Source organism: Gymnoscopelus braueri (genome assembly GCF_963280865.1).
Source record: "Gymnoscopelus braueri genome assembly, chromosome: 9".
Classification (NCBI taxonomy): Eukaryota; Metazoa; Chordata; class Actinopteri; order Myctophiformes; family Myctophidae; genus Gymnoscopelus; species Gymnoscopelus braueri.
Window position 1 is genome coordinate 2440328 of NC_137610.1, and position 13829 is coordinate 2454156.

The 13829-nt window shown below is 43.4% G+C and overlaps 2 protein-coding genes across 2 annotated transcripts in view; both read left to right on the forward strand.

Annotated features, from left to right (window-relative positions):
• LOC308091642 (LHFPL tetraspan subfamily member 3 protein-like) overlaps positions 1 to 13829 on the forward strand; it is a gene marked incomplete at both ends in the record, with an annotated part of 65607 nt that overhangs the window by 12288 nt on the left and 39490 nt on the right. The gene's annotated exons all lie outside the window — the stretch shown is intronic.
• LOC308092591 (cullin-1-like) lies at positions 2848 to 5226 on the forward strand (the record flags this gene model as incomplete). Its single annotated transcript, XM_080438591.1, has 1 exon — positions 2848 to 5226. The coding sequence occupies one exon, from the start codon at positions 2848 to 2850 to the stop codon at positions 5224 to 5226; it is 2379 nt and encodes a 792-aa protein (XP_080294717.1).

Below are 13829 nucleotides of genomic sequence, written 5' to 3' on the forward strand. Positions count from 1 at the left end.
TGGCCTCCAGCCAGGTGCTCTTGACAACAGGTACTGGCACTCAGTGGTGGAAAAAGTTCTCAAATGTTTTACTTAAGTAAAAGTATCAATACTGCAATGTAGAAGTACAAGTGTGGAATTAAAAATTTACTTGAGTAAAAGTACAAAAGTATTGGTATCAAAATGTACTTAAAGTACCAAAAGTATTAAAAAGTTTGAAAATAGCAGATGTTCACAACTTGTAGATCGGCTATTTTCAAATAGCCTAGGTATAAAATAGGCCTGAAGTGTTTCATAATATAATAATTAATATCTGCAAAGTAACTAGTAACTAAAGTGTTCAAACAACTGTAGTGGAGTAAAAGTACAATATTTTCCTTTGACTTCTACTACACATGTAGTGTAGTAGAAGTAAAAGTACTGAAAACTGGAGATACTTCGGTAAAGTAAAAATACTTCAATATTGTATGTAGAAAACATTCAGGGCATATTTGCCAGCAATAGCCTGTATATGGAGATCCCCATAGATGGAGACGATATACCTGCAAAGTCGTCATAGAGACCTAAACGTGCCATATGTACGGAGTCTGACATCAGCGAACCCTTCCCAGAAACTCCATGTATAGACATAACCATCACGTCCAGGACTGACGTCAAGGTCCCATATTTGGGCATAACTAACATATGCAGCTCCATATATAGAGACGTCTGACACTATCTGACCGCCATCCAGCATTATAAGAGGGGCTCAACACCCCTCGGCAGTTCAGTTCCAGCAGCGACCCCGAGCAACATTAAAGAGCTGGTGCCATGTTTTTGCACTTTTTCTGTTTTTCATGTGTCTATTAGGTTGATATAACTTCATTAAGGCCCCCGCTGGTGGTTTTATGGTGTTTCATGTCTTCTCTGACTATTTTGAGTTTTTTTCCTGGAGGCTGAAACCTTGAGAGTCAAACGTGCCAATCCAAAAACAGCGACATACTGACGTAACAATGCCCATACCCACCCACCGCACCTCCCCTCATTATCATTGTTATTTATACTACAACCTTTTGTGGGCGGAGCTGCCTCAAACACACGTGTGTGACCATGGCAGGTTGTTCTGTGCCTAACTGCTGTTTGACAGCTATCAATCAGTCGTTTCACACTTTGCCCATTGACACGGACAAACGTGATCAATAGCTTAATTTCATTTATAAAGACAGGATTATTCCCTCAGCCCCCTCTACCAGGCTTCGGGTGTGTAGTTCCCATTTTGTTGATGACTGCTTCACCAACTTAGTGCAAGTCAATATGGGATTTGCAAACAGTACTGTACAAAAAGTACTGAAGCCAGGTTCTATTCCGACGATTTATCCTGGAGACACAGAATGTCAGGTTGAAGGAATACAAATGCATTGTAATGATAGTAAAATGTGTGCAGTGATGCTATAAATAATGTCGCTGATGTAATGGATACCATAGTCATTGTAAGATAAAGTTCTACTTGGATCACAGGATATTGAACATCACCATGGCACATCTGTAAGAATGTATGACAACTGATGGTTCTGTTTAAAGGACAACTTTAGTTTTTTACAACCAAGGTTTATGTTTTAGATTGTAATTAAAGTAAATAAAAGATGAGTGTTAAAATGTTTTAATTTACTGCTTTCTATAGTTTTAGCAATTTTTGCGATCTTTTTTTACAGTGGGCGGAGGCATTCTGTCCGGTGGCTAAATATGTATTTTTTTACACAATAACCCGGCGTTTTCTTTATTATTATTTACAGTAGCTCCCCAATAACTCACATCTGGCCATCAAAGACCACCGTACCTTTTTTATTGTGTAAAAAAGGCATATTTAGCCACCGGACAGAATGCCCCCGCCCACTGTAAAAAATATCGCAAAAATTGCTAAAACTATAGAAAGCAGTAAATGAAAAAGAAATAACACTCATCTTTTATTTACTTTAATTACAAGCTAAAATATAAACCTTGGTTGTAAAAAAACAAAGATGTCCTTTTTTAAGCCTTTTATTTATCCGTTGCACACATGACCATTTGGGATTTGAGCAAAGGGTTGATGAGGCTTTCCGGTTGTGGAGTAGTTCTTCTTCTTCCTCCTCATCTTCATCTGAACCAGATTCAGGTTCAAACATATATGGCTGTATTTGTCCAATTTGTCCTCCCTCTGCCATTTTGTAAACAAATGGGCAGAACCATGGGCAGTCCTTTAGTGATAAGGGGGAAGGACTAGGACAGGTGGGTGGTCTTATAGGAGGAGGCGGAGGGACTGGATTAGATGGGTGGTGCTAAGTGAAACCAGGTATACTTAATGAACTGGTGGGTGTGTCTACATAAAAACAACATTTTAACACTTACTGTACACTTTTTTTTTTTTTTTTGTAATCCTTACATAATAATAATACCTTATGATCAGGTTTTAGGGTTGAAAAATATCATGGCACTCCATCTTTAACTAACAAAGAGAGAAGCATCAAGAGACTACAGCAATAATCAAGCCCATAGCCTGAAACATATTCTCATAGTGGCTTTCGGATCTGGATAACGAGCCAGCCGATCGAGAGTTTCTATATTGTACTTAAGTACAGTACTTGAGTAAATGTACTTAGTTACTTTACACCACTGCTGGCACTTCTAGTACGACGAAGAGAAAGTGGACATTTTGGACGAACTGCAAGGTGCCTGCACAAATCGACATTGTTAAGCATTTACGTTGCGTCTGACATCAGAGCCGAGCTCTGGTCAAACACTGCCACTAAACAGGAGTCCAACAGACTACAAAAAGAGACAGAGACAGAGACAGAGATACGCTTAAAGACAATAGAAAATAGTGAAGATTATCCCATGGTCCAACGAAACGCCATGGAAGCAGACAGTTACCAGCCTCATGCTTTTTGGAGACCATTTCCGAGCGTGAAGCCGGACCTGGACCAGATCTGGCCTGAGCTGCAGGCCGGGCTCGAACAGGTTTACGGGCGGCAGACCTTCAACAACGTCAACAAGGCACGCGTCATGGAACTCTACACACTGGTGTATACCTACTGTTGTAGCAGCGTGCAGGAGGACACGCCCACCACAAACCCACACCTCGAGAAGTACGGAGGTCTAGAGCTCTACAAGAGACTCAAAGCGTTCCTCCAGGACCATGTAACCCTCCTGGTTCGGGACGGAGAACACCTGAAGGACGAGCGTCTGCTGAAGTTCTACACAGAGACGTGGGAGAACTACGATAGCTCCAGTAAAGTTCTCAACCACATCTGTGGCTACCTCAACCGCCACTGTCTCCGACAGCAGCTCGACGAGGAGGACAACAAAGGCGTCTACGAGATCGAATGGCTGGCGTTGGTCACGTGGAGGGAGTGTTTTTTCAGAGCCCTCAACAAACGGGTCACAGATGCGGCGCTGAAGCTGGTCGAGGAAGAGAGAAACGGAGGAAGCATCGACGGCAGGCTCATCAGTGGCGTGGTTCAGTCTTACATTCAGCTGGGTCTGAGTGAAGAAGACACCTTCACCAAGAGCTTGTCGCTGTCCGTGTACAAAGAGTATTTTGAGAGTCAGTTCCTCAGCGACACGACTCACTTCTACACGCGAGAGAGCAAAGAGTTGCTGCAACGGAACACTTTCACAGAGTACATGAAGAAGGCTGAGGCTCGTCTACTGGAGGAACAGCGTCGTGTCCAGGTGTACCTCCATGGCTCCATTCTGGATGAGCTGACCAGGACGTGTGAACAGGTACTCATAGAGAAACACCTGAAGAACTTCCACTCTGAGTTCCGGAACCTTCTCGGCGAGTTCCAGAAACTTCTGGAAGCTGACAAGAATAAAGACAGCGATAATGTTTACCACCTCGACCTGATCCTGAACCACCTAGGAAGGATGTACAAGTTGGTGTCTCGTGTCCCATGTGGTCTGGAGGAGATGAAGAAACATATGGAGACTCACATCTACAGCCAAGGCATGGTCGCCATCGAGACCTGTGCAGAAGCTGCTCTCAGTGACCCTCAGGTTTATGTCCAGACCATGCTGGACGTTCATAAGAAGTACAACGCCCTGGTCACGTCTGCCTTCAGCGACGACGCCGGTTTCGTGGCCGCCTTCGACAAGGCTTTTTGTCGTTTTGTTAACGACAACTCGGTCACCAAGATGGCTCAGTCCTCCAGCAAGTCTCCTGAACTGCTGGCCAGGTACTGTCACTCGCTGCTCACGAAGAGCTCCAGGATCTCGGAGGAGGAAGAACTGAAGGACACCCTCAACCAAATCCACAACGTGACGGAGCTTTTTAAGTACATCGAGGACAAGGACGTGTTCGAGGAGTTCTATTATAGGACTTTCGCTAAACGTCTGGTCAACCAGAACGGCGCCAGTGACGACGTTGAGCTTAGCGTGATCAAGAAACTAAACTGCGGGTTTAATCACAAACTACAGACGATGTTCAAAGACATCGAGGTCAGCAGACGCCTCACGGAACAGTTTCACATTTCCAACTCAGAGTCGCTGGAGCTGGACTTCAGCATCCAGGTCTTGACCTCCGCCTCCTGGCCCTTCAAGCAGTCCTGCAGCTTCTCGCTGCCCTCCGAGTTGGAGCGGAGCTTCCAGCGGTTCGCCGCCTACTATGCCGACAGACATGCGAGCCGTAAACTCACCTGGCTGTACCAGCTGTCTACAGGAGAGCTGGTGACCAACTGCTTCGAGAACAGGTACACTCTGAAGGCGTCCACATTCCAGATGACCGTTCTCCTGCAGTACAACGCAGAGCTCGTGTGCAGCGTCCGGCAGCTCTCCGACAACACGCGCATCCAAGCGGATGTTCTTGCGCAGGTGTTGCAGAGCCTATTGAAGTCCCAGCTGCTGGTCCTGGACGACGACGGGGGGGTGAACTCGGGGGAGGAGGTGGACTTCAAACCGGAAACGCTCCTCCGACTGAATCTGGGATACAAGAACAAGAAGCTGCGGGTGAACCTCAACGCCCCCGTGAAGCTGGAGCAACAGCAGGAGCAGGAGATGACGCAGCAGAACACGGAGGAGGAGCGCCGGCAGCACATCCAGGCGGCCATCGTGCGGACAATGAAGACGCAGAGGACTATGAAGCATCAGCAGCTCGTGGCCGAAGTGCTGCAGCAGCTGTCCTCCCGCTTCACGCCCCGGGTCGCCGTCATCAAGAAATGCATCGACATCCTGATGGAGAAGGAGTACCTGGACAGAGTGGAGGGAGATAACGACACGTACCGCTACCTGGCCTAAACACCTGGACATGTACCAGACCTGGCCTAAACACCTGGACACTTAACGTTCCCTGGCCTAAACACCTGGACACTTAAACATTACCTGGTTACCTGGCCTAAACACCTGGACACATAATGTTTCCTAGCCTAAACACCTGGACACTTAACATTACCTGGTCTAAACACCAGGACAGATACCGCTACCTGGCCTAAATTTTTTTTTTATGCCAATACTATTCTATTTCTACTACAGGCCTACTTTTACTTGTAAAAAAAGTATTTTTTACATTGGGCTACAGTATTAAAAAATATTTTTTTAATATTGGGCTACAGTATTACTTTTACTTAAATCTGAGTACTTCTTCCAACACTGCCAGCAACTGGAGCAGAAATAGATTTTGGAGAAGAGACAGCTTGTCAGAGGACAAGAGAGAGAGAGAGAGAGAGAGAGAGAGAGGGAGAGGGAGAGAGAGAGAGAGAGAGAGAGAGAGAGAGAGAGAGAGAGAGAGAGAGAGAGAGAGAGAGAGAGAGAGAGAGAGAGAGAGAGAGGGAGAGAGAGGGAGAGAGAGAGAGAGAGAGAGAGAGAGAGAGAGAGAGAGAGGGGGAATACAAATGACAGTGAGAAGAGAGAGAGATTAGATATGGTTACAGTTAACAATTCAGGTGTTTATCAGATGCTCTTATCCAGAGAGATTTAAAAACTACTAGATCAGAGTAAACATCATTTACATATTTAACATTCAACAAGGATTGTTAGTTAGTTACTCATAGGAGTTTGTGCAGTGAAATGTGCCAAACAATATACAAGAAACCTTTTACGTTCATCGCAACAGAATCAGAGATCAAGACTACAACAAACATGTTATACTTGCTAAAATAAAATAGCTCTTTCACTGCTCTCATGCTGTTCTCTCGTTGTTACCTCCACGCTACACAAAACATGGAGACGCGTGGAAATCTGTTTCTCACACTTCCAGTTCCAATAACACAAGATAAGAAATTTGCAAAGAAAAAATACATAAATAAACACAAATGTTATTAATTTGATTTCTTACATCACGGTGTACTATGAGGTCAGTGTTATGCAGCCTGCCATGTTTTTACCCTGCTGTAGTTTTGAACCTTTACATCTTTTAAGGTCCAACTAAAACAATTGATCGTGGACAATCAAACTCGTGAACACTTTTAAATAGGCAAACATTTTAGTTTCTCTTAGCCTGACACTCAGCCTGAATTTTCATTTTATTTCACTCCATTATTCAGTCTGAAAGCCCTCTCAGTGCAGCAGTTTTCTGAGATGGGGGCGTGGCCAAAGGCGGACTCTTTGGCGATTGGTTCATACTGGATTATCCCGATCCCGATTGGGCCGGGTAGATTTTCACCCGAGAAAACCCTGCCTTTGACAGCGTCACCAGACCCTGAATGTGAGGCATCGATTCATGGGCTAGAGCCATGCTAGGTTTCTCTAGTATTCGTGGGTGTCTTTCCTTAGTTTGGGGTCGTGAGTAAATATCCAATTTCTTTATTTATTAAAAATATATTCTGGAATTAAATAAAAATAACAATGATCAAAAGTCAAATACTAAATGTTTTGGCACACTGAGCCCTGAACACTATTTTGTACTTGTTTGCCTGTTCGTTGTATAATTAGTGTGGTTGCCCTCCAGACTATAGTACTCTACCTACTTTATTCTTTCTTTCTTTCTAGATAAACTTTATTTTGGCACGCTACTCCTCCCACAGTTTTCCCACACTCGTGCCATATGTCAGAATGACCGGCTTCACCGGGAATCGCGCACTATCATTTTGCTAAGAGATTGGTTATATAGTTTAATTGATATTGATTTATTAGTGCATTCAATTTCCCCATAGACTTTAATGGGAAAATGAAAAAACTCCCATTCAAGTATTTTGTTCTCAGAAACCGTAAGGGCTAGAGTTACAAGACTTGGAGGGGAGGTTCATAATTTAGTCCAAAATTATCATAAAAAATAATTACACCAATCGGCCTCATGGTGGCGCTATATCAGCCCCCTTTACGTTTTGGTCTATAACTCTTGAACCGTAGGTGGTAGAATAAAAAAATCATTTTCCCTGGATTTCTTCGGTCATGACGCAACTCCCCATATAGGCCACGCCCATTTGCGCCTGGATAGATTTTCCGCCATTTTGAATTTTCTTCAAAACACACTTTTAGCTCTTCCTCCCACATATTTTGTCCAAATTTCCCAAAAATCGGTACACATAAGCTCTGAACCCATGCGATAAACATATCCAAGCGGAATGTTGATAGTCCATACCGTTCGTCCGTAAAAGGCTTCCAGAGATAGCGGGAGGGGCCTGTTTTACAAAAAAGGCCAAAAATCACGGACGAAACGTCCGGTCAATCCCAAATTTGAATCACATGTCAAGGGTGGTTTGCTCAACGGATCCCGAAAAGCTTTTCCACTTTGGTCCATAGGGGGCGCCACAAATGCACAAAATGTAACGGTTTGATGCAAAAACATTATTTTGGGGGGGGATCAATCCTCTCAAAATGAAACGCACGTGATCTCAAGAATGACATGACGATGTCATTGGCCCGCTACATTTGTGGGAGGGGCCTGTTTCTTTAGTGGGAGGGGCCTATTTCCTCAAATCAAAACGGCACGTGTCACGAACACCGAATTCGAATCGCACGTCGCACGGCGTCCGACGGTATTCCTCCAGGCGTATTCCTCCAGTCCCGGCGGCCGCGACCGGCGTCGGCGCAACCACACTTTGCAATTTCCCAGAATTGCGACGCGTCTAGTTCAAGTTTCATATCTCTGCTGTCCGGCAGAAACCAGCTAACTCCAAAATGTTCATTTTTCAGGAAATGACAAAAACAAAACAAAAAGTGGATTTAGGAGGTTTTGTTCATTATCGATAAGAACAGCTGAATGGACCTCCAAGCTCACAATGAGGTTGGAGGTCAAAAGGGGGTGGAGCCTGGAGTCAGCAAAACCAGCCAACTCCACCCCCCTTTGGTGGAGTTAGCTGGTTTAGCAGAAAGTTTGAGGATCCAATGGAGTTAGCTGGTTTTGTCAGAAGACTTTTTAATACTTTTCATTGGTTCAATATTTTTTTAATCAACACACAGACGTAAAGGGTGTTCAATAGCACTGACTTCTGGAAAAAAAATACAAAAGCGGAAAAATTGAGTTAGCTGGTTTCTGCCGGACAGCAACGAATACTAGAGGTTCAGGCCACTATGTAGGCCTCACATATAGAGTTTGGCCAGTATGTCTGAGTCATAGTGTCAGGGATCGCGGCTCTCACCTCACACCGACGTTGCACCGCCGATCCGACCAGTATATCTGAGTCATAGTGTCAGGGCCTTTGTCAGAGTACCTGTTGTACCCGTCTGTCTGTGTCCCTGTTGCACGCATATACTGTATGTAGATCTCTGTCTGTCATCTACCTGTGTCCCTTTTATGCCCATATATGGAGATCCCTGATGTCATTAGTATATGCCCATACCCTGTATATTGGCATGCCCATATATGGGCATATCGATGTGACAAGTTGTTTTCTTTATTTGTTTGCTCATAAGTTACATGATCTCAAAACGTTGTTAATTGATTGTCTCTAGACTTTCCAAATGTAGATGGATTGATTGACTGATTGACTGATTGATTATTCATCCTGAAGGACATTTGTTCCGTTCAACAGCTCCGTACATTCATATAGGCCTATACATAGATTGTCAGTAAAAAGAAGCATGATGAATATACAAAATACATTACATCAATAGAATGCAGTGAAAACTATACATTAAAAGCAAGTTAAAAGTCCTAATAAAAAAAGAAAACACAACTGTAAGAATATAAATTAGCTGACCTTCCCCCCAGTGCTTCATTGTACAGTCTAATGGCCCCAGGGATGAAGGAGTTCTTAAATCTGTCTGTGCTACACTTCTGTGATAGAAACCTATCACTGAATGTGCTCCTCTGTGAGTAAAGTGCTCTGTGCATTGTGGTGTAAAGTAACTAAGTACATTTACTCAAGTACTGTACTTAAGTACAATGTTGAGGTACTTTTACTTTACTGGAGTATTTCCAATTGTCTATACTTTTACTCCTACTCCACTACATCTCAGAGGCTAATATTGTACTTTTACTCCACTACAATTATTTGAAAACTTTAGTTACTAGTTACTTTGCAGATATCAATTATTACAATATAGCTGCAAGCAGCAATAAGCGGTTTCGAGGGATAAGGCAGAGACAGGAAGAGGCAGGCAGACTCTCTCCTCTCCCTCTCTCCCTCTCTCTCCCTCTCCCCCTCTCTCCCTCTCTCCTTCTCTCCCTCTCCCCCTCTCTCCCTCTCTCCCTCTCTCCCTCTCCCCCCTCTCTCTCTCTCCCCCTCTCTCCCTCTCCCCCTCTGTCTCTCTCTCCCTCTCCCCCTCTCTCCCTCTCCCCTCTCTCCCTCTCTCCCTCTCTCCCTCTCTCCCTCTCTCCCTCTCCCCAGACAGACAGACAGGCAGACAGTGAGAGAGTGAGAGAGAGGCAGACAGGCAGACAGACAGGAAGAGAGTGACAGAGTGAGAGAGAGGCACACAGACAGACAGGGAAAAGCACTTAGGGTACCACTACTAGCAGCTTGCTAAATAACAAAAGAATGCTGCTATACTCAACTACCAGAGGTCAGGAGCTCAGTTCACTTCAGATGTTGGTTACACACTGAAGAGAATACTCTCAACCTGCCTACTTATCCCTTGAGCTGTGCTGGCTAAGCCACACACTTCACAAGGCAATCAAGTGGCCTATACAGGGTGAAACTACTTGTACTACTACAAAGTGCCAATAGCCTACTGCTTGAAGCACACAAACAATACAACTATAAACTACAGACTACCACACAAGCTAATAATATAATACTAATAGAAAAGCACTTAGGGTACCACTACTAGCAGCTTGCTAAATAACAAAAGAATGCTGCTATACTCAACTACCAGAGGTCAGGAGCTCAGTTCACTTCAGATGTTGGTTACACACTGAAGAGAATACTCTCAACCTGCCTACTTATCCCTTGAGCTGTGCTGGCTAAACCACACACTTCACAAGGCAATCAAGTGGCCTATACAGGGTGAAACTACTTGTACTACTACAAAGTGCCAATAGCCTACTGCTTGAAGCACACAAACAATACAACTATAAACTACAGACTACCACACAAGCTAATAATATAATACTAATAGAAAAGCACTTAGGGTACCACTACTAGCAGCTTGCTAAATAACAAAAGAATGCTGCTATACTCAACTACCAGAGGTCAGGAGCTCAGTTCACTTCAGATGTTGGTTACACACTGAAGAGAATACTCTCAACCTGCCTACTTATCCCTTGAGCTGTGCTGGCTAAACCACACACTTCACAAGGCAATCAAGTGGCCTATACAGGGTGAAACTACTTGTACTACTACAAAGTGCCAAAAGCCTACTGCTTGAAGCACACAAACAATACAACTATAAACTACAGACTACCACACAAGCTAATAATATAATACTAATAGAAAAGCACTTAGGGTACCACTACTAGCAGCTTGCTAAATAACAAAAGAATGCTGCTATACTCAACTACCAGAGGTCAGGAGCTCAGTTCACTTCAGATGTTGGTTACACACTGAAGAGAATACTCTCAACCTGCCTACTTATCCCTTGAGCTGTGCTGGCTAAACCACACACTTCACAAGGCAATCAAGTGGCCTATACAGGGTGAAACTACTTGTACTACTACAAAGTGCCAATAGCCTACTGCTTGAAGCACACAAACAATACAACTATAAACTACAGACTACCACACAAGCTAATAATATAATACTAATAGAAAAGCACTTAGGGTACCACTACTAGCAGCTTGCTAAATAACAAAAGAATGCTGCTATACTCAACTACCAGAGGTCAGGAGCTCAGTTCACTTCAGATGTTGGTTACACACTGAAGAGAATACTCTCAACCTGCCTACTTATCCCTTGAGCTGTGCTGGCTAAACCACACACTTCACAAGGCAATCAAGTGGCCTATACAGGGTGAAACTACTTGTACTACTAGAAAGTGCCAATAGCCTACTGCTTGAAGCACACAAACAATACAACTATAAACTACAGACTACCACACAAGCTAATAATATAATACTAATAGAAAAGCACTTAGGGTACCACTACTAGCAGCTTGCTAAATAACAAAAGAATGCTGCTATACTCAACTACCAGAGGTCAGGAGCTCAGTTCACTTCAGATGTTGGTTACACACTGAAGAGAATACTCTCAACCTGCCTACTTATCCCTTGAGCTGTGCTGGCTAAACCACACACTTCACAAGGCAATCAAGTGGCCTATACAGGGTGAAACTACTTGTACTACTACAAAGTGCCAATAGCCTACTGCTTGAAGCACACAAACAATACAACTATAAACTACAGACTACCACACAAGCTAATAATATAATACTAATAGAAAAGCACTTAGGGTACCACTACTAGCAGCTTGCTAAATAACAAAAGAATGCTGCTATACTCAACTACCAGAGGTCAGGAGCTCAGTTCACTTCAGATGTTGGTTACACACTGAAGAGAATACTCTCAACCTGCCTACTTATCCCTTGAGCTGTGCTGGCTAAACCACACACTTCACAAGGCAATCAAGTGGCCTATACAGGGTGAAACTACTTGTACTACTACAAAGTGCCAATAGCCTACTGCTTGAAGCACACAAACAATACAACTATAAACTACAGACTACCACACAAGCTAATAATATAATACTAATAGAAAAGCACTTAGGGTACCACTACTAGCAGCTTGCTAAATAACAAAAGAATGCTGCTATAATCAACTACCAGAGGTCAGGAGCTCAGTTCACTTCAGATGTTGGTTACACACTGAAGAGAATACTCTCAACCTGCCTACTTATCCCTTGAGCTGTGCTGGCTAAACCACACACTTCACAAGGCAATCAAGTGGCCTATACAGGGTGAAACTACTTGTACTACTACAAAGTGCCAATAGCCTACTGCTTGAAGCACACAAACAATACAACTATAAACTACAGACTACCACACAAGCTAATAATATAATACTAATAGAAAAGCACTTAGGGTACCACTACTAGCAGCTTGCTAAATAACAAAAGAATGCTGCTATACTCAACTACCAGAGGTCAGGAGCTCAGTTCACTTCAGATGTTGGTTACACACTGAAGAGAATACTCTCAACCTGCCTACTTATCCCTTGAGCTGTGCAGGCTAAACCACACACTTCACAAGGCAATCAAGTGGCCTATACAGGGTGAAACTACTTGTACTACTACAAAGTGCCAATAGCCTACTGCTTGAAGCACACAAACAATACAACTATAAACTACAGACTACCACACAAGCTAATAATATAATACTAATAGAAAAGCACTTAGGGTACCACTACTAGCAGCTTGCTAAATAACAAAAGAATGCTGCTATACTCAACTACCAGAGGTCAGGAGCTCAGTTCACTTCAGATGTTGGTTACACACTGAAGAGAATACTCTCAACCTGCCTACTTATCCCTTGAGCTGTGCTGGCTAAACCACACACTTCACAAGGCAATCAAGTGGCCTATACAGGGTGAAACTACTTGTACTACTACAAAGTGCCAATAGCCTACTGCTTGAAGCACACAAACAATACAACTATAAACTACAGACTACCACACAAGCTAATAATATAATACTAATAGAAAAGCACTTAGGGTACCACTACTAGCAGCTTGCTAAATAACAAAAGAATGCTGCTATACTCAACTACCAGAGGTCAGGAGCTCAGTTCACTTCAGATGTTGGTTACACACTGAAGAGAATACTCTCAACCTGCCTACTTATCCCTTGAGCTGTGCTGGCTAAACCACACACTTCACAAGGCAATCAAGTGGCCTATACAGGGTGAAACTACTTGTACTACTACAAAGTGCCAATCGCCTACTGCTTGAAGCACACAAACAATACAACTATAAACTACAGACTACCACACAAGCTAATAATATAATACTAATAGAAAAGCACTTAGGGTACCACTACTAGCAGCTTGCTAAATAACAAAAGAATGCTGCTATACTCAACTACCAGAGGTCAGGAGCTCAGTTCACTTCAGATGTTGGTTACACACTGAAGAGAATACTCTCAACCTGCCTACTTATCCCTTGAGCTGTGCTGGCTAAACCACACACTTCACAAGGCAATCAAGTGGCCTATACAGGGTGAAACTACTTGTACTACTACAAAGTGCCAATAGCCTACTGCTTGAAGCACACAAACAATACAACTATAAACTACAGACTACCACACAAGCTAATAATATAATACTAATAGAAAAGCACTTAGGGTACCACTACTAGCAGCTTGCTAAATAACAAAAGAATGCTGCTATACTCAACTACCAGAGGTCAGGAGCTCAGTTCACTTCAGATGTTGGTTACACACTGAAGAGAATACTCTCAACCTGCCTACTTATCCCTTGAGCTGTGCTGGCTAAACCACACACTTCACAAGGCAATCAAGTGGCCTATACAGGGTGAAACTACTTGTACTACTACAAAGTGCCAATAGCCTACTGCTTGAAGCACACAAACA